The sequence below is a fragment of the Colius striatus genome, chromosome 14 (assembly GCF_028858725.1).
Source record: "Colius striatus isolate bColStr4 chromosome 14, bColStr4.1.hap1, whole genome shotgun sequence".
Classification (NCBI taxonomy): domain Eukaryota; kingdom Metazoa; phylum Chordata; class Aves; order Coliiformes; family Coliidae; genus Colius; species Colius striatus.
The window spans coordinates 16,403,757-16,430,565 of record NC_084772.1 but is presented as its reverse complement, the minus strand read 5'-3'; the positions used below and the strand labels follow the sequence as shown (position 1 = coordinate 16,430,565).

Sequence of the window (26,809 nt, the reverse complement as noted above, 5' to 3'; positions counted from 1 at the left end):
TGTTTCTGCATGTACTTCTAAACATACAAATTTCATTTGTAAACAGTAAGTACTTGTCACAAAAAGAGAAAGCTACAACTCACAAGGAAGGTCAGTTACTACTTTTGTTACATATTTGTGATATTTCCCATTGAGAAGAGTTAACTCCTTGGAAAATGTTTTCAGGACCACAGTTGATCATTCAAACAATAAAATGCTTCATGCATTTCGAACATTTCACTTGCCAATGACAACTCCTTCCTCTGTTTTGCCTAGAGATATATAGAGCTGTGATAGAGTTCAGAAAGCCCCTAGCAGCTGTGTGCTGCCATTCAGACCTGAAAGATTCCATGTTGTGATAAAAATTAATGTACTTTGACATCCTCTGGGATTTTTGGTGCCTTGGGAACAGCTAATGAAGAAATACAACCTTTTTACACTGTTACAAAAATTTTGGCTTCAAAGATTAAGACACATGTGGTATATGCATGACCTGTCCAATGTCAGCAGTAAGGCTTCCACACTCAAGTGCCAGACAACTCTGTCTTCATGTGTTTTAATTATCTACCACAGAAAGCTTTTAACTGAATATATTTTAATGTATATGTAATTGTACAGCTATTCTTGCCTTATATTTCAGAATTTTTAGAAGACAACAACAACTAAAAACATGTGTCTTCTTAAAACCCATTAATCTACAATGCTGCAAAACCCTTGTTTTATTTGCAACAGAATACACTTTAATCAGGCACATTAAGTCATACATGTTTTACTTCCTTAGATACTCAAAATAGCCTTCACAGCTGGTATACCTTGCTGAAATTTTTTAGGAACATAGGACCTCATGACTTTATGAGCCATCTTAGACTCAGCTTAGATTTAGACAGAGACATGGCTCTAAACGGGAATCAGAACATCCATTGCAATGTGGAGAAAGGCACTACAGGGTTGTCAAGGTTTCTTCATTTGGTTGCAGTGATAAGAGTGCAAAGTTACCAAAGATAAGTTGCAAGTTCACCAAATATAGACAGCACAGTTAAAACTATGTAACAAACACCTAGTAAAATATTTCTGTTGTACTCAAAAACATTTAATATTTTTGTGGATGCAACGATATGTAAAGTTATGGTGAAATATTAATCCTACCTTTATTTTAACATGGACTTTGACTTTAAAAAAATTAAAATGTTCTGAGGCAGGAGTATTTCCAAGATACAGCAGACCAAATGAAAGGTAATCTGCCTCCAGTAAAAGGAGGGAGGGGTTAAGCTTCAGAGATTCTTAATTTAAAAAATACTGAAAAGAGTTTTTGGATTCACATGACTTGACACATGCTACCACAACAGGGTAATTGTGTATGAGAGAAACAGAAGAAAGAAGAAAAAAAGATTTATGCAGAAAGTCAGTCTCTAGGCTTTAATAAAGCACAGCACCACCATAAAAAGAAAAAGTTTTACCCTAATATTATTATGTATGTTTCAAATGCAGTCAGCCTTTGATCTTATTTAAATTTCCAATACATGCTGTCTGCAACAGTAACTTCTGAACTATGCATGTTCCAACACTTAATTCAATGTGGATATATTTTGATATCTCAAAATGTACAATGTTGTCCAGAAGTTTGTGGCTTAGAGACACTATCACAATGTCAAATGTATTCTAAGCTGAGAAGAAAAATATGACTGTTTAAATATTACTAGTTTCAATTCACAAAAATAATTTCTATAGAAATAAGAGTTAACATTTCTATAGAAATAAGAATTACCCAGTACAGTGTTGGAAAACACATTCAAGTTTTGAAAGACAATACCCAGTGGCAACAATGATCTCTGACAGAGGTATATCTACTACAGAACCATTCAGCATATTGGCATAATGGCATCACTAATAATTCCTTCAAATCATATCTTGATATTTTGTTGATCTTTTAAGTTATGTATGCAACAATTTGCCCAACAGATCCCATTTTTACCTATGTATCCAGATGTGGAAATTAAATTCGTCATACAACGTCTATGATTTAATTTTGGTTAAATTGGAATTTAAAAAACAACACACCTGCAATATGTCAGTTACAATACATAAAAACAGAGAAAAACAGTGTTCTAGAGTGAATTTTTGGCAGGCTCTGAAATCTTAATTGCACCCGAAAGGTTTCAGACTGTTTCTCATTGTGGGATGATAAATGGATGGACTCATCGAGTCTGAGGCCTCAGTTAAGGAGGCCAGTTGAAAATCTGGCCTTCTCCATTTTAGGTCTGGTAAGGAAAATGAGATGAGACTGAAGTTCCAAATGAGAATCATAATTTGTAACTGTTGTCTTCTCCATATTTCCACACATAGTGTAAGTGAATAAACTGTTAACATATGCCAATTCTTACCACAAATAAATCCCTGTTTTAAAGTAGGAAAATAACTGCAGTGAAAATCTACATATGAAAGTCCTGCAAACCAATTACTGCTACCAATTCAGAAAATTCTAAGCAGCATCTTTTGGCAAACATTATTGTCTCTCTTCGCAGTAATTCAACATTTTTCAGGATAATTTCGGGCTTTTTCCTCGAATTTTGAGAACACTGAATTGATGCCTTACTGTCTGGCTGAAGATAACTAATTCAAACCAAGTGGCACTGTGTACAACTCAAAATTGAAGATGCACATAAAATTTCTTCCATACCATTAATATTTGCCTGCTATTTTGATCATGGAAGTGTGCTTATGCTAAGGATGAGGCAAATGTCATACCCTGCTTGTAAATATTGACAACAGGTAGTTATTCTAGAAGTTTTAGAACAGAAACATTAGTGCTGTGCTGCAACTAAAGTATGCAGGTTTTAGTCAAAGATGTAACGATTAAACTGCAAAATAGATACCAAAGTATCACATCCACAAATTCACACTCCTACACATATATCAAATCCTTCAGACCCTGAACTATCACTGATGTTAACTAAATTTAAATACTACATTGCATACAATCAGAGAAGGGCAGTCATGCTGTCTGTAAAGTGGATTAATACCAACCATTATTCCTTACATTGTGCTCACTCAACGAAGAGAAGATTCAATTCAGTATTTTTTAGTTCGAAAAGCCTAATATGAAAGACTGGTTGTTCTGCCTCTTCCAACTGCACAAAAAATCTAATACCAAATCCTTTTTAACCCAGAACACTATTATAAACAGATAATTTTTTTGATTTTCCATAACAGGGCTATTCAATCAACTGCCTGAGATGGAAACTAGCAGTTGGTGAAGACAAGATACAGATAGGAGAAATAACTTGAACAATTTTAGCCATTTAAGTGCACTGAGATCACTTTTTCCACTCTCATCCTAACCCTAGCACTGTTTGCACATGGAAGGAAGGAGGTCATTCACTTCTGATAGAAATATCCAGGGGGGAACATATCTACAGACAAGGAATCAGGAATACTAAAAGCGAGACAGAAATCCCAGTTAAAATACAAAAAAACCCCCACAACCTCAAAACTACAAGAGAACCTAAAATTAGTCGCCATGACTGTAACATAATGAACTGTCTTTCTCTAGAGAATTTGTTCTGTAAATCCTGCAACACTATCTTTTTCCAAGTTAGACTTCTATTTTATATATTAGTCCCATTGTGCTCAGGTTGTGCAACAATGAAGTAAGAGGTAGATGAAACATTAAACAGCAATACTCTTTTACTCTGTCTTCTCTCAAAGATCATTAAGTTACTGCATTTAGCTTATTCTGCCCACAGAATATTTGTAACTGTGGGAGCAAGAAAAACTGGAGAGCACTGTTCCCCTCATCAGGAAGGTTTATATTCTGCTGCAATCACAGAACTGCAGGATCTAAAATAATCTGCAAAACTCTTCTCCTCCAAAGCTTTATTTGAAAATTCAATGATATAAAGAAAAAAAAGACTCAGAAACAGCTGTATCAACTCGAGTATAGATACTGCAAAGGAAAAAAACCACTTTTATCTCTGAGGATGAGGAATTTTCTAGAATATATTTGTAGGACTACAGGATGATTTATCAGTGTTTATATAGTCTGAGCCCAAATTTTATCTGTGGACAAGGCTGCAACACCTAAAAAATGCAAATAAGCATAAAAGATTCCTGTCAGCCCTCAGAAGTGTGATAACTTAAGATCAATCATCTGATTTTTACTTTCAAACAAGGAGGCTGCCTTAGCTCTTCAGTACTACTCCAATTCATATTAAATGTTTCTTTTCAGACTCTTTCCTCCCATTTATTATTTATGTTTTTCTCAATGCTCCCTCTGTTGCATCATTTGTTTACTGTATACAGTAAGCCTGTTAAATTCCTGCTGAGTAGACGATGACATTTCTTCATTCTTCACGTAGATTCCACAATCTCCCAGCTTCTCAATCACATTCAAGAAAGCTGGTTTTTTTCTTTACAAGTTTTGTGACTAAGGTAGGAGATTTATCATCTCAGCCATTTTCCCTTTGCTCACTGCACCATCACCACCTTCCCCAGCTGCAGTAGGTTTTGATATTTTAACTCAATGCAATTTAGTGTTCCTTTTTCTGGAGTAGTTCCATTTTAGTTTTCTCATCCAGGAAGAGATCTGTGAAACATAGTCCTTGACGACACTTTTTGAAAAGCTATCAACCAGGGAAGAACAGGCTCCCAGGTTGTGATTTAACTTTGAGTACATCCTTATATCTGCTGAGTAAAAACAGTACCTAGAGCCGTGAAGTGTCCCAGAAAAGCACCATTTCAAAAGACAACCAAATCTCTTCTCTATTTTATATTTTTTCAGTTATTAGGTCAGATGTAACCAAGACTAACAGAATGTGTAGAACACCAAAGTGTCCCAGAAAGAAATAGTGGATTGGAGGAATTAGACAATAAAACTATCTATATCCCAAAGTTTAAGATGTTCACCACTGAATACTAATGTCTGCTTCTCAAGAAATAAAAATGTAGACCTTCATTAAGATGTATGAGTTCGAATCAAATTTATTCTTCACACTTTAAAATTACTGTATTTCTTTTTCCAAGAAACAACATCTATAAAATTCACAATTCAAAGGATAGTTTTGTTTAAAAAAACCCCCAAACAGTGTATCTCCTCTTCCTACTACTTCATTGTTAAAGAATCTCTAAGAAAGAAAACTCTAGACTCATATTTCTTATGCTCATTAACAGAACTTACAGCTACCTCACGAAAACTGGGGAGAGTGTACCACATCTGCCTTCTCCTACAGGTACATGAAATCAGAGCTACCAAAGTCTTTTAAGGAAGTTAGGCTACCAGCTAAGAGGCTTGACGAGGCAGGACTTGTCATCAAGGACTATGTTTCACAGATGTCTTCCTGGATGAGAAAACTAAAATGGAACTATTCCAGGACCCAGCCTGTCACTGAAGCCTGTGAGACTTCTTTCAATTGCTCATAAAGCTACTAATGCAAAGGAATCACCAACCTGACAAAAGCCTCTGGACAGTATGGCAAAAGAAATAAACAAAGAGAAAAAAGTACTTAGTGCACATTAGGGCTGGAAAACACACAGGGCTAACATTGTAGTAATAAGACACTACTGCCATGTAATTGCTTTTCTGATCATATCCAGACACAGTTAAATCACAAAAAATCAACGACAGAAAGATCTAGTAGGTCTTCCATTCCATTGTCCTGCCAGTGCAGATGACTGTAAGGTAATTCTTCTCTATCAGATAAAAGATCCACTGCTAGGAGCAGTGTGTGAGGTCTGGTATCCATCTGGCCTCAGACTTTAAATGAAACACAATTGGAAATTAATTTTGGTCAAGTCTTGGACAAGTCTCACAACCGATACTGACCTCAGACTTTCCTATAATGCTTGGAGTAGTCCTGCCAGACACACACAGATCTGAGCACAGATTCAAGACAGAAATATCTGAAGGCAAGGCAGAGGCCATAAATGCTGTCTATTACTAATTTTTTTCCAAATGGAATGAAAGTGAAACATTAGTAAAACCTGACCATCGCTGACAGCATAGCTTAACAGGCCTACACTGTGCCAACAAAAGTAAAACAGCTTTTACTGATTCTATATCTGTACTGATTTTATACCTTCTTATTTTCTAAATTCCCTGACAAAAATTGATTTAAGCATGTTCACTTCTAAGGATTTATAAACATGCATAGCAAATGGACTAGCTAGGATGACCATGATATGATCTGCAACACACAAATCAAGTTAAAAGCTGCATTTGAAGGACAAGCGGTTTTAACTTTTCACTCTACTGTAGTTTTTAAAGGAATGTAGCATACTAAAAGCATGAAGAAGTTAAATTAAAACACTTACTGGTCTTACATTATGAAACTGAGTTAGTATAAAAGTAGCAATACAGCAAGGATTTGTCTTTCTATTTCAAGAAAGTTTTAATATATGAAGATGATATACGATAAGAAAATATTCCTACCAAAGATTTTGGCAGTAAAGGAACTTGTGTTAGAAGTCAGTTTTGACAATTCTTTGAATCTAAAAGAACTATAAGCACTAAAATGTCATCTGTCTATCCATGTGAGGTTTAGCTTTGGCAGTATTTCAAAAGTGAAAAAACAGTCTTTGTTGTATATTTTCCCTAAAACAACGTATTTTTAAAGCTGTCTAAGAGGCCATATTCTCTTGAGAAGTACAGTAAGATGGATATGTGTTACAGAAATATTTGTAGAAAAAAGCTAAGTTTGAATACTCACAGCAATCAGTGGGTCAAACTATGGATAAAAGCACCAAGTGTTTGAAGCTAGTTTGATTATCTCCATGGAAATTTCTCTATTGTTAAGTGATGTCATTATCATCCCACTCTCCCCTCTTTTTTTTTCATATCATGAACTATTCCAGATAAAAGTCTGGAAATTGGAGCTTTCTGGCTCATGGGGCTATTTCTTAAAATGTTTTAAAAATTAAGAATGAGAGAGAGAAGTTTAGAAGAGAAAGTAAGACAAGTGCACAAGAGTGTAATAATTACTTATCCCTGACTTATTCTCCACATCGCTGCAAAACCGATAAAAGTTGCCTGAGCTGATTTTTATGCAGTTCATCTGTGTTCTTTTTCAATAGCCACAGAAGTGTCAATGCCCACTTTAAAGTTGGGCCTACACACAGAATAATAAGAGACGTGTAATTATTTTTTTTTAATGATGAAAACAAATCAGTTTTAATTTATGTTAAAAAAAAAAATCCTGTGAAAAGTTTAATCACTAAATGTAGCTGCTCATCAGTCCAACTATGGTCAATTCTGCCAACCCCACTCAGCTGATAAAAACATTAAAATAACAAGAAGTTACTGCATGGAATTCTCTGAGTACTTACACATTCTTGGATTTGAATGCTTCAGCAAAGTGCTGCACACTCTGAAGAGAAGCAAGGTCTAAGGTCATTGCTTCTACCTTGGCTTTATGCTGGAACGAGAGAAAATATACAAAAAAAGATAACTAACAGCAAGTTTAGTTCACAGGATCACATTACAGTGAATGTGTTATGAAACTTGTCCAATTCCCTTAACATTATAACCCCAATATGAATACAAATCATCAAAAAGAATGGACAAGCACAACATTTAGTGCCAAAAGTAGTATTATAATTTTGTGGCTCTGCTAAAAACATACACTATGCAACACACAGGAATGAATTGACATAAGAGAGTGTTAAGGTTAATATGGTACCTTTTTTCTACAATTTTGCTGATGAAACTTACATAATTCATGAAACACAAAGTGAAGTAACATTATTCTTAGTGCATGGTATCTTTTACATACCACACCAATAGAAAAAATATTTCGTAAATACTCTATAAAATAATCCAAATTCAAACATGCAGATATTAATATTGTGTCCAGTTCTGGGCCCCTCAGTTCCAGAAGGACAGGGAGCTGATGGAGAGAGTTCAGTGCAGGGCCACAAAGATGATGAAAGGATTGGAGCATCTCCCTCCTGCTGAAAGGCTGAGGGAGCTGGGGCTCTTCAGTTTGGAGGAGACTGAGGGGTGATCTCATTAATGTTTACAAATGGAGACAGGCTCTTCTCAGTGATGTCCAATGATAGGACAAGGGGCAACAGGTACAAGCTGCAAGAGGTTCCTGGGAAAGGAATCAGTTTACAAGAGCTTAGACAAGTTCCCCAACTTTCCTGTTTCAGATTCTGCCTTGTCAATTGAGATTCAAGCACCTCTCACTCTCCAGAGGTATTCTGTAGACTGTCAATTCCTACTATAATGTAAGAACATGAAATGCCAAGCCTCAGTATCAAAGAATTTTCATTTCAAATTTTCCCTCTCTTACTTCTATGTCACAATTTATTCTTTAAAAGCTATGAACAAGGCAATATACTTGCAGATATGCTCTTAATAATGTAAGAGTATCTCCAATCAATGACAAGTAGAATGTTCTTAGTTTTCTCAGTATTATCTTCCTTATAATGGTTTCTCTTTTTCCCTACAAACCTACCTAGTACATATTCTGATATTTATAGAAATAGAAAAAAAAACACCCCACCAAATCCTAAAACCCATCTTTGCTAAAAGGCATCGTAACTGTAATTGTAATCCACAGACAGAACTTATTCTTAATGGTATGCTGCAAATCCTGATCCAATGTGTCATAATTGTATTATGCTGATGTCTCACCATTTTACTTCACATATTTGCAGTACTGAATTATGTCTCATTTTATGTTGTGAAACCTTAAATGGAAGTTGTCATTTTCCCAAATATAGAGGACAATCTTAAAACTGACATTGTAAAATCCACACACTAAGGAAGAAAACTCCAGAATGTTTAAAATGAAATTGGTAAAAAATTTAATGTTCCCTCTACTCCTTTATTTTCAATTACATCATTTAAAAGGAAACTACACAACAGGATCGTTACTACATAGTGCTGGTGAGAGCCTGTGCAAAATGAGCTGATGCCCTTTCTGCGGATCCCTGGGACATGTCTCACCTGAGCCCAAAACCTCTTTCACAACTAGACACATAGCTTTGTAAACTGCATAAAAGAAGAACAGACACAAGAGAAACACGTGCTTCTGCTGTCTACTAAACCCTGGAAAACAAGGTCAGCTAGAATCAACTGAAACTGCTTTTGGGATGGGGACTATTTGTAGTTGATGAAGCTCAAAGAGCAGTTCAAGGCTAACAATGTCTAGTTATCAGCATCCTGTCATCATCAAGAAACATGAGTCAAAGGTGGATCATCCTCCTGTTCCTATTAAGTCCTCTTCTTAAGCATAGCACAGTAACATTTTTAAAAGTGGGGGAAAAAAATTATCTTGTATTCCAGGATTTTATGCCCAGTTCTAAAAGCATTTTATCAATACTTCCAGGTAAGTTTCATTACTGCAAATAGCACCAGAAAACACTTTGTTTAGTTTTGTACATAAGCTGCTTCCTCTTGGAGAAAAAAAATACCAAAAAGGCTTAAGTACAATTGGTTATATTTTCCACTCATGCCAGAAAAATGCTTATTGAGCCAGAAACTCACAAGAAAGTAAAAAACACCCAGAGAGCAACCAATTTCACTATAGGCAATGTATTCACTTTACGGCTTAAAAACTGTTTAAAAATGAACAGTGCATGGTAGAGTAGTTTGGCAGTAAACATGATTGTGTAGTTGTGTCTTGGTATTGAAGAAGGAGCCTTTTTTTCATAGTGAATTTTTCATTCAAATGTAAGTGATGATTTACGTTAAATATAGGTAAAGCATAGCTACATTTTGCTGAAGGATTGCAAGGAAGTGAAGAGCAGTACAATAAGTTGAAGCATAAAAGCTTTCTCTGTCATAATATTTATTATAATGGCATATAAAATAGCTGAAATAAATAATAGATGACTAAAAGTAAATTCATATGATAAAGAATCTTTCAGCAGACACCATTACTTCTGACTGCTTCAGTTTCACACAGAGTTGAAGAGTCTTAATAAATATGCTGTAGTCCCTGTATCTTATGTAAGTACAAGTCATTTTGTAAGGGCCTACTTAAAATGTAACATAGTGGACATGAGATGATTTACTGTGTAATTTTACTCTCAGAAAATATTGTGTATGTATCTTCAATATTTAAAATTCCTTAACTCAAAACTGAATACCTAACACAACAACAAAAATATCCGACTTTGAGGAACTGAAAATATAATAAATCTGTATAAAGTAGTTTATTTTGATAAAGAAAAATCTTGATGATGACATCTTGGAATGCAAATAGTTTTCATCTGCAGACTTCACCAGAAAATCTTCAGAAAAACAGAATTTGACATAAAAGCCAATGAAAAGTCTGTGGAATTATCTTAAAATAGTTAAAGCAAACAAATAACCAAACTCAGTTTATGCCAAGTAAAGCCCAAATAAACCCATATTTCCATGCTGAGGACAAAGTAGAGGATGTTTTAGAAGCACGTCTGACAATTTGACACATAGCTTATGACAGTGAATAGCCAGTGCCATGCACTATTTATGGAGGTACATAATGGGGAAAAAGGCTTTCACTCAGGATTAGGACTGTAAGTATTATTGTGCCTAATGTAGTCAACATTTGGTACTTCATGCAAAACTGTATTTATGTAATGTCAGCTTCATCCTGTTGTGTGCTTTGAATGCTATGCAGATACTTCTCCTGGAACTGTTTGGGACAGATGAATCATATTGCTTTAAGACTAATTCAACAGAAATGCTTGATGCTTTAACAATATGTTCTTCTGCTACAGTTGATATACCTTAATAAAGTTCATTACAAGTCATCATGGCAGAATATTTTTACACTCTTTTTTTTTTTAGTTTTTCTCCCCTTCACTCTCCAATGTGAGCAATTTCTATACAATACTTCTAAATTTTCACTAACTTTATGGAAGAGAATAAGGTACAAACAAATTTCCTAAATACTCATCATTTCATTTACTACACCATTTATGTGGTGTACAATGAAATAAAGAGGACTAATAGTGACTCTTCATAAAAATCAGAGCTGAAATGGATTTTCTTTCCCTAGAAAGAAAAATTCTTTATTAATACTTCGTTTCACTATCATACAACACATTTGTTTGACCTGTATTTTGGTTGTAATATACTGGTTTAAATTTTTCCACTATTCATCTTGCTCAATCCTGTCAAACGTGTTTTTCATACTGTGTATGAGCTCTCCCAAAACCTGATTTTGTAAAGCCTGGTTCTTCTTCCTTAAGTAAAGAGATCTTCACAAAAATAGAATACCTGCAGCTGTTGCCTTCATCCAAGTCAAGCATATATATATGATCTAATTGGCCAGTATGAGTCCGTTGATTGCTAGGATTACTGATTATCCTTAGACCTACGTTTTATAATGAACTATTAGCATCCTTGTCTCTACTCTCTATTCCTTCTCTCCCACATTTGTGGAAGTCTGGCAGAGAACAGTGTTTATCTTCTTGGCACCATCTAGAACTCAGAGCATGAAGAGGTCTCTCCAGAAAAACCCAAAGCTCACTAGCTGTAGTAGGATTGCACTGCAAATCAATGTCCTAAAGTTGCACTGGCAGTTCCTCACACGATAGACTAAAACAAACACTTGAACGGGAGATTTAACTGCTGAGTTCAACTGAATTCTAAAAGCAACAGAGAAGTCTGGATCCTACTTTAGCTAGAAATTAACTATAAAGGCAATAAATGAGCCACTGAACTTCTGGAGACAAGAAATGTGGAAGACTGATAAAGACAACCTGGTACAATGGAGTAGAGTTTCTGAGCATGCTATACACCAATCTTGCATTTGGTCCTCACATTTAAACAAATCACTATTCACAGCAATTTTTTTCCTTCTTCCATCTACTTAATTTATCTCTAATTCAAAATCTATGTCACAAATGCAACAATGTGGCTAAAGGCTCTAAGTATAGTTTGTGTCTTTAACTTAGATGTGAGAGTGCTTTCGTGGTCATGCAATAATAGCTTTAAATTCCTCAATAATTTTAAAACTGTATCTCTTTCTACTAGTAAATGCACATAAAAAGAAATGCAAAACAAATGTATTTCTTTGTGGATGCTTCATTTTTCAGATGCTAATCTTCTTTTTATAAATCACCTGCAATAAATACCACTACAATAAGCAATAACATTATTTCATAGTCTTTATATTAGTTAACTCCTAGATAAATATCTCTCTGAATTTGGCCTTTTATATCTTCTCAAGATAATAAAAAAGGAAAAAAAGGAAAACCAATTTGCATTTCATTCTGAAATTAATACCTTCAGAGAAGTAAACTACACCACAGCAATCCTAAATCATGTTTAAAAAGAGCAAGACAAATCAATCTTCTAAAGACATTTTAAAAATTATTAATTCCTTAACCACAGAGAACAATACACACACAAATTACTAGACTATAATTTCTGACTACTTCCATTTGTAGGCTCCAAATATCCCTGATTTTTCTGGATGCACATGGTTCTATTGCAGGCTGTATACATCTGTTTCAGTAACAAGAAATCATGTACACTTAAAAAAGGAATCTACCATTGGCTTTGACAATACAAATTTGTTTAGCTCTTAATGTACATGAACTGTGGGTATTTACTTGTAAGCATACTTTTAGCTGGATTTTTTTCTTGCCCTGGATATATACCATTTCTTTCCATCTCCAAATGCCCACTCCTGTAAAGCTCATTGGAATTGATCTCAGGGAATCTCAAATAACCTTGGCAATATGTTGTATGTATGTTGTATGTTATATTCTAATAAACATATCTTCTTATTTACAGAATAAACGAGGAAGCCTGGGAACATGTAACAGAATCTCAACTGTGGAGAGCCTCCTATTCAAATGCTTTAAATTCTTTTCATTCTGAAAGATGTGAAGTGATAGAATACATGTTCAAAAACAGCAACAAGGCAAACAGTGCTGGGACAATTTAGAAGCTACAGACTTCATTTCCTTTAAAAAACTTCCTCAAGTTTGGAGTTTTTAAGATTAAATAAACCCAGTTAATGAGTTGCTGAGATATATGCTATACAGGAGGCAAACAGGGTAATGGTTTTGTGGGAAATGGCAGAGGCTGGAGATAAAAAACAGTATTTCTAAACAGACTAAACCAGTGGCATCCTCATTGCAGTACAACATCGTTGTGAATTATCCATAACATTCAAGACATTGTCTTCTATGTACAGCTCTACATACACTATATAAAACTTACAGCAGGATTTCACAAACAGTTTGTACACACAGAGGAAAAGTTAGCATCTCTGCTACAGATGACAAACAAGACGAGAAAGGCATGATGGTCAAAAGGGCAACAATGTTTAAGTAAATACAAAATGAACTCTTTTTCCCTGTTCTCTCATGATCCATAATCATAAGCTATGTTGTTGCCTGAAAGTGCAGACATGCACTGTGCAGTGCATTAATCCTTCAAACACTAACAGATGCTGGCAGGGATTTAGGCTGGAATGTATTTACAAAGTGACAAATTATGTTCCATATTATACACAGAGAGAAGGAGCACCCACAAATAGGCTGATAAATGTCAGCTGCAGTCACGACAAACGGTTTATTTTTATTATACTGTAACCACAAATGTTTTTTGCAGGGAGGCCCAAAGATTTATTTGTTGCAGGAAAAAACAAGATTATATATGACACAAAGTAATAACTGTGAGATCATTGATGTTCTGGGCAGCTTGCCCTCCTGGAAGCAATGTTCAGATTGAAAAATGTTGCTTAAAAATGGTATGTTATATGACACAAAATAAATAGTTCATAAATCTGTATTGAAACAACAATAACTAATAATTAAAGACAGTCTTAGGACACGGCTTACCCAAGTTAAAAGGAAAGCATGCTATTTCCTTTAGTGGAATGTTGAAAACGAAGTAACAGTATTAAAATAAATCTGACAAAATTGTTTTAGATTAAAAACAAAGTGCTATAATTGCTAGATGGAAGCAACATATATTTTAAATGTGGTCACAGTGCTACATGAACACTTAGTGTAGCACAATTAATTGGCAGAATAGTGACGTCTGCAGGTTTAAAAATGCACTGCAGTCATTTTGAAGTATGTCAAAGCTTGCCAATAGGTTTAAGGTACAGTTCTTTCCTCCCACTCTTAACACTAAGAGAACAGAAATATCAATATGGCTAAAAGTCGTCACTTCTTTAATCATGGATAGCTTTGGGACACTTCAAGATAAGTCAAAATAAACATAAGACAAACAAAGAAGTGAAAGAACTGAATAATTAGCTATGTAAGGCATTTTAACTGGCAGTTCATGATTACTACCTCCTAGCTTTAAACAGTATAATATAGATAACTTACAGAACAGCATCCTCAAAAACATGAACACAAACACAAATTCTTCTGTTTCCACAACTGTTTGCATTCTCTAGCTGAGAGATACATTGAAAATGGTCACATTGTTATGTGTGTAATTTTAGAAAGTGAAATAAAAAGACAATCACATTAGTAAAGATTTCTTGTACAAATAAGGGTTGGCAGGATTAGGTTCTTAATATACACTCAATACACACAGTATAAACTTGAAGGAAAAGATAAAGTCTTTTGCATGCACAAGTAAATATCAGGGGTATTTGAAACACATTAGAATACAGAGACCTGCCCTTATGCCACTAGAGTTGTGATTACAAAAGGAGGAAGTCTATCTGTACCTTATTTTTAAAGAAATTAAGACTGTATGACAAAGAAAATAAGAGCAAAATGAGCACACAGGCTGGGGTTAAATTTCTGTGAAAATGTAGCCCACCACAGGAATCATTTTGCTCTACTTGTAACCAGCAATATAGATATGAAACCAAACACATCATTAAAAACGTAATGTAATTTCAGGGTTGTCTAAAAACCTGAGATCAAAGTCTGGACTGTCTATTTCACAGGTGCATAAAGCTGTTTGCATTCAGAGACAGACAAGAGGGGCCATAAGGCCATGTCCCATTGTTCTAAAAATGTAGAAAGTTTGAGATAGTTTTAGTGTAAATGTGAATAAAGCCCAAAATCAAGTGTCTTATTTTTAATTGCTCTCAACATGAAAAGCTTTGAATTTTTCATTTACTAAACATACATGAATTTCCTGATAAAATTTTAATCTCTAGATAGTAAAAGTACTCCAGAACAATAACTGTTTCATGCACTAGTATAATGGGAGAGTTGACTGTCACCAATCATTATGCTTATCAGAATACTTATTTCCTAAATACAACCTGCTGATGAACAATATAGTGACAAGGATGGAGATTATGCTTTAAAAGTAATATTCTTACAAGTGCTAGTACATAGAAAACAAGGAAGAGCTGCCACTCCAGAAAGTAAAGCATAATAACAACCTACTTTTAACTTTAAATATTTACTTGAAGAATAGGTGTGCAAGATTGATATAAATGCTTCATAGGTAAGAGGAAGGGGGAAGCAGAGAAGGAAAAAAACAACCACCATTGCTTTTCCTCTCTGTAAAAGCAGTAAAACCGAACACAAAGGACCGAACATGAAGTGAAGCAACATGCTAAGTTTGTGAGTAATACTCTCTGTACTGGACAGAAAGACTCTATAGATGCCTCCTGCCGTTCTGCAACTGTATTTATGCCGTGGTTTAATGCAGTCATTCAATTATTAACTTGCTTTTAATTGAACAGATATTGTTACACAGATAAGTGACACATACTCTACCTTAAACTTTGCTTTTTAAGCAAGTAGCTTAGGCTTTCCCCAATTTTAAGGTAAACACTGTCTGTACCTACCTGAACACCTGAAAAAGTAGGAGCTACTGTATATCTTACCCATATGCCACATGCAAAAATGTAAAGCATATTAAAAAAAATTCAAAAAGAAAATTTCCAAGCAGATGTTTATAAACAGAAGGTAACGGATAAAAACCCAAACACAATGCTGCATTATGTTACATGATTCACTGATGAACCCATTGGAACTACAGCAAAAAGCCCTTCTGGAAAACTTCCAGAAATTAAAAGGTGCAAACAAGCTGCCTAATACCCTTGCGTAGACTGAATTCTTATGAAGAAAATAAAGTTTATTGTCTGGAAACAGAGAAAGCATGAGGAAAGCACTAAAGCAATGGAGGTGAACAATTAGACAGATGTTCACTTAAGGAAATAAAGAGAACAGAAGAAGCCATCACTGAGGAATTTTACGAGAATACTGACAACTCTGCACCTCATCAAGGGCACTGGTAAAGTTAAAGCCACTGAAGCCATTTCTACTCAACTCCAGTATAACTGCTGACCTTGCAAAAGCCTGCATTTAGCAAATGTGGCTTAGGAAAATAGCATTATACTTTACATTTTACTATTTTTTCCCAAACTCTATGTATACACTGTACTGTATATTTCAAGAAAATTAACTTTATTTCCTTGTGTAATCTTACATAAATTCAGATTTTTTTCCCCAATGTTCAGGTATCAGGAAAACCTATATTTTAAAAGCTTTTGTCATTTAAGTAAAATTAAATACTGCCAATTACAGATGATCTTCATAAAAGTTTATAAGTGAATAGCTGGAATGGCTTTTGCTTGATTATATATGTTCCCAAAGCAGTTAGGAGTTTGCATAAAACACAATATGACAATCTGGACATGTTTTAGAACTTACAATTTTGGGCATTTAACCACTGAAAGAATTATTTTACTACTGAAAGAATTATTATACTTTGTTGATACACTGTCTTGTAGAGCAAAAAAAGGTGCAGGCAAAAGGTGAAGGAATTAATATGAGGTAAGATTTTTTTGGCAAGGATAAAAGTGTTACTTTTCTGTGCTTGTGCAAGCTGAGGTACAGATCTAAGTTCCACAAACATATCTCTGTTGTTTAAAATAGCATTTCAAAACTCTGGTTTATGATAATAATTGCCTTGAAAGCTTCATAACAAAAGTATCCTCAAAATCCCAAGTGCATTACTGATATTTTTCTTCTACTTCTGAATTTTAAAAATTAGTCAAAGTGATTAGAAATTATAGCTCTATTACCAATACAGCTTTCACCACTTTCTTGTATGCAGTGAGCTGCTTCCCACAATATTCCTCAATTGTTTCTGAACTGTAAACATAGACATGATACACATCACATTAGTGACATAGTATACAGTAGATAAATATCAGAAAGGAACCCTTCAGTTATCCAGTCAAAGAATTCCAACCAGTGCTAGAAAACAGATACATCAAACTTGTCCTGTAATATCTTTTGCATAAAAAAATGTAGGAATCGGGTTGTGGAGACAGGGAAGAATCACTATTTGCCTAAATATTTGCACATAAAGAAAAAGCAAATTGTATGAAGTAGAGTCTTATAAAATATGCCTGCTCTTTAATAGCACCAGATTGACTTTTTTGAGCATCAGCTACCAGTTCCACTTACAAAAAGGGATAGCCCATTCATTGCAAATGGTTTTGCAGCATTTGCAATACGATCAGTAGTTCACCCAGGTCTGCAGGGGATAGCTTGTGTATTTCCCACACGTTAATGTTTGCAAGTTCTCAGTAACTTGAGAGAAATGCACACGAAAATTTCATCATTCACATTTTAAATAATATAAAAGATGTGGAATCTGATTGATTTCACACTAGAGAGAATTGAAATTACAGTTATGGGATAGTTTTTTTTTCATGTACTGTGAGGTCAAGTAATAGTAAATAATTAATGAATTATGAAACAATTTTTCTATAAGGCAACACATAAATTCTATTCAATAAAATCTAAAAGTGTAGTTACACCAAAAAGCAATACAATGTAACACAAAATGAAGGAAATGTATGATGCTGAGGAATAAAGGGGGTGGGGGAACATTATATTGAAATAACTGTTATTCTCGTGGAACATAAATAACATCTTTACCTACATGTTTATCATTTCCATAAGTTTTACATCTCAATCAAATAAATAATTTTCAAAATTCCATGGTGTTGGCTTTTGTAGCAAGATCTCTTTCCTCATCTCTCCAGCAGTTCCCACGCATCGGAGGATAGAATGATGAAGTGAATAATGGCTTGGACAAAAACACATCTCTCTCTTGATCTTAACTGTGATTTGATTTTGGCTAAAATCTACAGATTGCTGACCCATATTCCCTCTTTACATATATAAATTACACATTCTTTGATGCTCAGGTTGCCTCTTGGAACCCAGCAGACTGCAGCATACAACATTGGTTACAGCTCTGTATGTTATCAATGTACAAGTAACAGAAATTCTAGTCAAGAAGCCAAAACAGAACCCCCCAAAAAACCTCCATTTCTAAATCAATTTTTTTTGCTTTGATGCCATAAAATTAGTTGAAGATTTCTGGATTGGTAGATGGGGAACTTGCTTAAAATTGTGTTCAGACTATAATAATAATGTTCTGACTTGCAAGACAGTGAGATAATGGATTCTCTTCTCTACAATAAAAAAAGGAGTTTTCTTGTAGACGAAAACATATGAGATTTCAGATTCAACTACAAAAAAATTTTACATGTATAAAAGGACAAAGGGAAGGAGAAAAAAAAAAAACCCAACTTTTAAGGAACGTATTTCTCACTTACAGTGGCTGCTTAAAGTAATTCAGTCCCTTGAGATTATCCCAGGGGCCAATAAATGAGAAAAAAAAAAATGGGCAAAGTTTCTGCCCAATATTTGTATCATTTGCAGATAATTTATCACATCTATTTCATAAAGAGCCCTTACTAAAAGTCTTGAAATGATGTAAGTTAAATGTCAAGTCTCCAACATCAACTGTTTCACTCTATAGTGCAGTTGTTTTGTGTCAAATAATTGCAGGTAAGGACATAGCCAGTGACAGTGTATATAGCAAATCAGAGAATAACTTTTCAGATCACTTACACACACCATAATTTGCAACCCCTTCCATTCTATGATTCTATGAAACTTGGCAAGGAAATCTAGAACAAATTTCACCTTTTGCTCTAGAAGAAATGTTAACTTACAAAGAGTTACAGCAGATACCAAACACACTTAGATTAGTAGCCTCTCACAGCACTTATCAAAAAGTAACTTGGAAAGATTCAGACAAAATGCAAAGGCAAACCTGTTCGCTAGAAATCAAAAAGAAGAGATAGTTTTCAATGAAGCAAGCTAGGTTTATACTTTGATAATAGCTACAGGCACTGCTAAAAGCACTCAGGAATATGCAATCACATATGAAACCCATGGTTGCTATGCTGTGCTCCACAAACTATACAAAATAGTTTACAGAACTCTATTGACCTTACATTACTTTTACGTGAAATTTTCATAGGCACAATGTACCTTATAAAAACATAGCACTGACCACAATACCCAATGCTTCTGAACTTTGGAGTTAGATGATTTTTCTCATGTACCCATGAGAAAAGCCCATGACCATTGCCAATTTCTTTTTTTAACCACATTGCTGACAAATTTAAGTGAAAATAGCCCTCTTCTCTCCTCCCACAAAACCATTCAGAACCATTTTTTACTCTTTTTTTTCCACTTCATTCTGTCTTCTCCAATCTAGACACTAAATGTGACCAGTTAAAGACCACTGAATTACACAAGATACAACAGAGCACTTTCAGGCATGACTCACTAATTCTCTCAGGCCCATGTGAAGGGATGTGACAAGAAGATAAGGTTTATATTCATAAGACTCTGATTAAGTAGGCAATTTTAGGACAGAGACAAAAGTACTGAATTTTGATTAAAGAAAAAAAATCAACAGCGTCTCTATAATCAACTAAATCAATGGATTATTTAATAAGTGAACTTATCCAGCAACAAAAAATGCCATCAATGAAATAGATGAGGCAATGAGCATATGTAAGCCAACCATTTAGATGTGTTCTAGCACTTGTAAGCATTTGGTTTCAATTTATTTTTTCAAATGCCTCATGCTATGTTGCCGGACCTCACAAAATGGATCAAAAAACCAAAAGAAAAAGCCAGTATAAACAGCCAAGTCAGAAACCTGAGCTGCTTCTCAGAGCTCTGTAAAGAGCTCTGCAATAATTATCTAAAGGTGTTAAGTTTTACTTTTCTTTCTTTCCTTCTGAAGAATAGGATGATTATATATCTAAAAAAGAAAGTTGCACCAAGTAACTGCAAGCAATGTAAAAGTATATGATATCATTACAGATCTAGCTCTCAGTTTCCTGAGCTTGATTCAGTGATTTAGCAAGCTTGAGTAAGTACCTATTTGCATTGTTAATGGTAAACACCTTGGTATACCTGACCCCTGTAAATTTTTGAAAGCTTTATTAGTGTAATCAGATTCCATTAAAGTTGACAACTGAAGCACACTGAAATTTTCATTTTTTCTTTAAAAACACATTTTTGCAGTTAAGAAGTTAAATCATTTGCTTTAAATAAGTACATATCTTTAAGATTTAAATATTGTACCAAGAGCAGAAGGATGAGAGACAGAGTAAAAGCCTGAACTGAATCTCTTCAGCAAATCATTCGTTCCATTTCAGCTGGCTGATGTTTGTTTCCAAGCCACACCATGTCATTTTGAAGGTGCCACAAGCTGCAGGCCCCTATGCTGACCAGAACACATGAAATCACTTTAACTTAGGCTCCAAAGGTAGAAATGTTAATTCATCATCCTGTCAAAATAATGGCATTCATTCATAAATACCATCCAATCTCCTCCACACCTGGCTGAGTCTTCTGTGCAGCCTAGTGAAACACACTAATTACACACCTTCTCTGCCTGTCCTCTGGACAGTGTACCTCACTGTATTTGAAAAGAGTAATGATATAGAACTAAAAACTGGGCAAACGCCCTTAAACTTGACAGAAGAACAGACAAGCCAGAGAACACAGGCATGTTAGGTGCTATTTTCAGTCCATCAGATGCCAAGCCCAATTCTTTGAGAACCTTAAGACTGTTACACAAAGCTTTTTAGCTACCTTGTCCATGCAAAATTCATTTAAATCTGTCGGGCTGTTGATAATTTCAGTCAGAGCATTCAGTTCATATCTATGGCCCTCATCAAAAGCAAAGCATCAAACTATGATCAGCGAAATGGAAAGCACAAGAACTAAGATTTCCTTTCCAAATCCCTGTGTGATTACTATCCTACTTCAGCTGTACTCTTATGCTTCTTGAATAAAACAAGAAACAAAGTACTTCCCATAGCATACAAATCCAGTAGGCAGTATCTAAGAGTATTCACCAAGTAAGGCTCTGATAAACAAAATGCACGTAACAGGGAGCTCAGTGTTCCAAAAATATTAAGGAAGAATGGAATTTAAAGATGGGCAAAACCAAGCATGTAAATTACAATGGAAATTTCTTTGCAAAAGCTTATGTGCTTCAAAATTTTAGATTCCCCTGCAGGTTAAGGAATGATTTGAGGATGAACATTCTGAAATTCTGTGCTAAAGCACTGAAATGAGTTGTGAAGCAGTTATGGTAAATTTAGGTCCCAGTATTATGAACTGAACTAGTCCTAAGCACCAAGGCTAGTCTCCTTCGGCAGCATTTCTTCATAAGCATGTGAATTCTGTTGAACTCTCACAAAGGGCACAAAAACTTATTACTCCATGTGCCAACCTGCCATGCATTCTGTGGGCTGCTGAAACTGTCACCTCTTTCTAGACTAACAGCCATAGACCAGGCTTTAGGCGACAGTTAGCTAGCTTGCTTTCTGTTGAATTTTATTTGCTTGCCAACTTTTAAAAGACACTTACTTCTTTGCTTTGTCCTGGTAACATTGGGCACTTGCAATTTGGCAGCAAAATGGCTTTGCTCTCAAATTATCCATCCACATATAAGTCATTCATTAAGCAGTATTTCTGACTGGATTCCTGAAATTTAAAGCATTTAAACTGGACTTACAAAACAATTTCTCAAGGTTACGTGGGAGATCAGAGACAGACTCTAACCAGAGTCATCCAGGTCTCTCAAAAGATGCTAAAATCTTCATGGCATCAGCTTTCATGCATGTCCTCTTAATAAGGTACAGAAAAATAAATTTTGAACTGACCTTTAAAAAATACTCTTGTTATGCTTTTTAACCATTGTAGTGATAAGGAGTAAAAGCTTTTCTGAATGAGTATACTGTACCTTTAATGGTTCATTTGTAGTTCAGAATAAAATCTGAACTATTTGCTGTTCATTGTTGTTATATTCTGTTCCAAGGTTCATAATTTGAAAATTGACTTTGGGGACTTTTTGCTTGGTCTATTAAAATGATTCATGTTGCATTCAACATAAATTGTGCATACACAGAGGAGGTTTAGCACACGTATTCACAGTATAATAACTAAAGTGAATTTTGTACAAGCTGCAGTTTGTGGCAAGGATGCAGTATCATTTGTCTTAATTTTTCTTCAGCATTACATTAGGCTGGTGCATTTACAATTTCAGGTATGGCTAAACACTTTAAAACTTTCTTTTTTACAGCATGAGTAAAGAGAGAATCAAGTCTACATGTTTATATGATGTAACAAAGTAATGTCTTTTTACTGTCTAAAGTACACATGGATTTACTTTCCATTTACCTTCCTGCACAAAGGCAAATGCAAAGTGCATGAAATATTCACCACCTATGAATCACATAGTGTTCCTATTAAAAAGATGATAATGTTCTGTTTTACCTTTCAAACCATGATATGGTAACAGTCACAGTGTCTAAATGGTTTTGTCACTCAAAACTACCAAATTAATATAGAGCAAGGTATGAATAGCAGTGTTTTATAAAACTTTAGGACAATCTAGTATCAACTAACTAAATAATTAAGAGCTGAGATATGATTTCAGACACGAGGTTCAGAAACATTTCTTCAGTAAAATCCGAGTAAGTGGTTTTGCCAGTACAGTGTGAATCACACCAAGTATGTGGATGGGGGGGAAGAGAAAGAAGATTGTCATTTAATTATTGCTCTACTTCATTGAATCTCTGAAAAAAGTTTATCTGTTGTATACATTTATTTAAAAACTAGTTTAATATTTGTAACATGGAAATTTGAGGAGATATTTCAACTTTCGGCTCTACTAAGCATAAACCAGTATCAGAAGACTACATAACTAATGAAACACGCCCTGTAAGGCTCTACTAACCAAGATTGAGGATAAGCAGCTCTTATTGCAAGCTGAGTAAGAAACACTTAAATTGTAAAGGTTTGCTTTTTCCCTTTCTACACATTCAGATTTCCTTTGTGTTTCTATTCCTATCAGTATGCCAAAAGAAAACCTCCTTGAATCAAAGTTACCTTTTTCCACTACAACATTCTTCACCAGCAGTTAGGGACATACCTGGAGCAAATCCCACCGCAGCACCTACATACAATAATACCATGCATCTGAAAAGGGAAAAATATGTGGACTATGCAATGAAAAGCAGGCCTGAGTAAGGCTGATAGATGTCCTCTGAATCCAACCAAGGGTAAATTTCAAACAGCCATGGCAAGACAAAGTCATTTTTTGAAGTTTACAACTTTTCAGGACTGGAACTATTTTATTTCCAATAGGTCAGTGTGTTTACAAATCCAAGGTCTGAGAAAAGGCAGCCTTACACTGGAATTAAAGCAAAAGAGTTCACAAGCTATCAGATAGTTTATAGCTACTTGGTATGTCTTCACTTCCTAGGCAGGGCTTAAGAAAGATAATCCTAACAGATCACATTCCACACAGTATTCTAAGACCATATATCTGCAGAGATCCTCTCAGGCCAAAAGAAAAACAAGATAAAACAAAATCCTCTTGCTTCACAATCCTTGTGCCTCTTCCACTAAGCAGAAATTTCTCATAAACTTATTTGATAAATACTGGTTTTACTATAAGCAGTACAACTGACATTCTGAAAGACTAGCTGAAGAATAATTAAGGTAATAGCAGATTTCATGACGACACACAAAAGAGGAGCACAAAGAAATACATATTCTTGAGCTAAATATGGTGCAGAAGCCAAAACACATCTTTCCCCAGTTTTAATATACTATAATACTCAAACTGTAGGACTTGTAGTTAATTTTACTATCTCTGCTTTCAGAAGCAGCATCAATTTCCCATCACATTTTGAAATTACATAAACATTGATTAAAATTTGGAAATAAGATCTTTATTGACTATATTAATTGAAATCCAAGTTGAAAGTGCAATGCAGAAAATGAAGAATAGAATTCCACGTAGAAGCATTTAATTCCAAAATGCATTCAGAATCACAGAGATGCAGGCACTGTACATGTTAAACAAAGAATTTGTACGTGGGGTACAAATAAATAAATAAATAAAACTATATTTTAATCTTTTTGGGTGGAAACAAATTATCTTATTTACTACATGAATGGTTTCCTCAATTTGACGCCAATCTTTGGAGGCAACTTCAACCTGTCTGAACTAAATAGTCTGCAGAGGAAAAGACTAGATTATATATATTACAGAATACTGTTAAAAAATAAAATGGAAAGATTACTTTACCACATAGAAAATAAGAACATGCACATCATTCCAGCTTACAAAAATCTAATTTTACTTTTTTTTGTCCTGAGAGACATTTGATGAGGAGGAGATGTTTTTAAAGATACACATATATCTGTGTATGTATGTATAAATTCCCCCCAAGTGGACAGCATCTTCAAAAATTGAAAAATTTACAAACTTGTCTTGTCTCTATTTACTGTGATTGTAAATGTTGCAATTGAAAGACTTTTTTGGTATCTAACCTTTTTATATTAAATAACTGCAGTGCATATATATATACATCATATAGATGATCTTCAGATTTCCCTCTATACTTCATAAATAATTCTTGGCTTAAGCTTTCTAGAGAACTGACATGTATTTTAACACATGCAAGCACATTGCTAAACAATTAGAATCATTATAAATTGAAAGCAATTTACTGAAAACACGATAGTAGACAGATGAAAATCTCTCAAATAGATAGGCATTTCCTAACATCTAATTTTCAAAGATGTGGGAAAAACAAGTTAATAGATTTAACTGAAGTTAAATTGCATTGTCCACTCATATAATTTTACAACTCACTGATGTACAAATTTTATGAAGTCAATACCTAATGACAGAAATTCTCCCAACAGACAGTAATACTTCTTCATAAATCTAAGTCTACTATGTCTGATATTATTTACTTTAGTATACATGACCTCCTGAACTTCATGCTTACAAAAGCAGTTCTTGTGTATCACAAATATTTGACAGAATACACAAAACTATCTGCATTTCACAGAAGCTCACAGTCCACTACTTGGTGTAAATTCCATTTCAAAAGTCTTAGAGGCCCCAGACAAATTCCAAAAGAGAAATAGGTTCTTGCTATGACAGAAAGCAGAAAAAACTCCATGTATAACTACCCAAGGCACCACGTGCTGCTCCAGGAGGTCCTCTATTCACCTGATAAATCTTCTACCCTTCCCACCTTCTGCCAGACATTGCCTGGCAAGAAGGGTGATTTCATGAATCATGACTTATATTTGCTTCGTAATTTCCCAAGAATTTCCTTAATTCACTTTCTCTCTTTTGATAACAGCAACTACTAAACTACTCAAATGATAACTCACTTGAAGAAGAAAGAAGAAAACATTACAAAAAAAGGACCAAGAAAGCATGAGGGTTTTTCCTGTGCATGCATTGTTTTGAAACAAGAGTGTTCAAGGACTACCCCTTATTAACCACAAGTCCTCATGGTCTGACAACTGTTCACATACAATGAGACGTACCATCCCCAGCTAGGAGGCCCTAGTGCTTATATTTTCTTCTTACAAACATTGAACTAGCATAACAATATTCTTTAGTAAGGGTGGTGATCTCTCTTTAACAGATGGGAAAATCAAGGCATAGAGTAGACACATCCTCAGATGAAGACTCATAACGTTTCCATGGCAAAGCTGGAAACACGACCACATAAGTGCTCATTCTTTGTGCTCATCTCTGAGGTATGTGTCAGACCTAATGGGGCATAGAAAATGGGCCACATTCATTGCTGGCATAACTCAAAGGGCTTGTACCAGTGATGACTTTAGGCTAATATTTCAGGAAATGTGCTGTAACATACTACCTTAGATATTCTGTTATTCTGTTGCTTTGAAGAACTAGTCTATTCAACTTGTTGCTCAGAAGCCTGCATAGCCCTGTAGCAAAAATGGGGTTACAACATCAGCACAAGGCAATCATTTCATGACCTATAAGCATCTCCTTTTATTGATTAAACACTTTAAATAAATAATTCTTAACATCCATTAAATGACTGTTGCAAAGACAGAATGAGAAAGTAAGAAAGCTCACAGACAAGATAATCCTCACTAAAGCCAAACTCAAAAGTCATATGAGTATCTTGAGCATAAACTGTGATAACTTAGATGTAGCTAAGTCTTGGATACCATGCAACTGTTGCTGTCACGCATGCTAGCAAGAGAATATCATATTAAATTAACATCTATTGCTCCTCTACTGACATGTTACTTTACATAGAATAACTGAATTTATATCAAAATCCAAACCTTAGTCATTTATTCAACTATCAGTGAAGTAAAACTGATCAGTGCAGACATAAGTAAACCTGAGGAAAATGTTCAGAAAATGCTACTGCATTTCTGGTTTGTAGGCAAAAAAAATTAATACTTTTAAAAAAATAGGAATTGCTACTGAGAACAAACTAAACATGGATGTAACACTGCATTCATAACACAGGACACTGATAGACTTAAGCTTCATGGAGTTTGCATTGAGCTATAGCCACTCAGGTTTATGACTACATTATGAAATAGATCATTACTCCTTCTACAAAGCAAAACCTTTTACACAAGTGATAAAAACGGAAAGAGGCCAGGAAGGAATGCCTGAAGTATGTATAAAATGCTACATGTGTCACATACATGAAGATATGGTGGGACTTTTCTAGAAGACATTGTGGGAAAA

General features: G+C 34.8%; 1 protein-coding gene across 1 annotated transcript in view; it reads right to left on the bottom strand.

Moving 5' to 3' along the window:
• The window catches only part of WWOX (WW domain containing oxidoreductase), a 491,880-nt gene that overhangs the window by 386,060 nt on the left and 79,011 nt on the right, over positions 1-26,809 (bottom strand). The window contains exon 6 of the mRNA XM_062007183.1: positions 7,297-7,385. Coding sequence (XP_061863167.1) covers positions 7,297-7,385 — 89 coding nt within the window. The remainder of the gene's footprint in view (positions 1-7,296; positions 7,386-26,809) is intronic.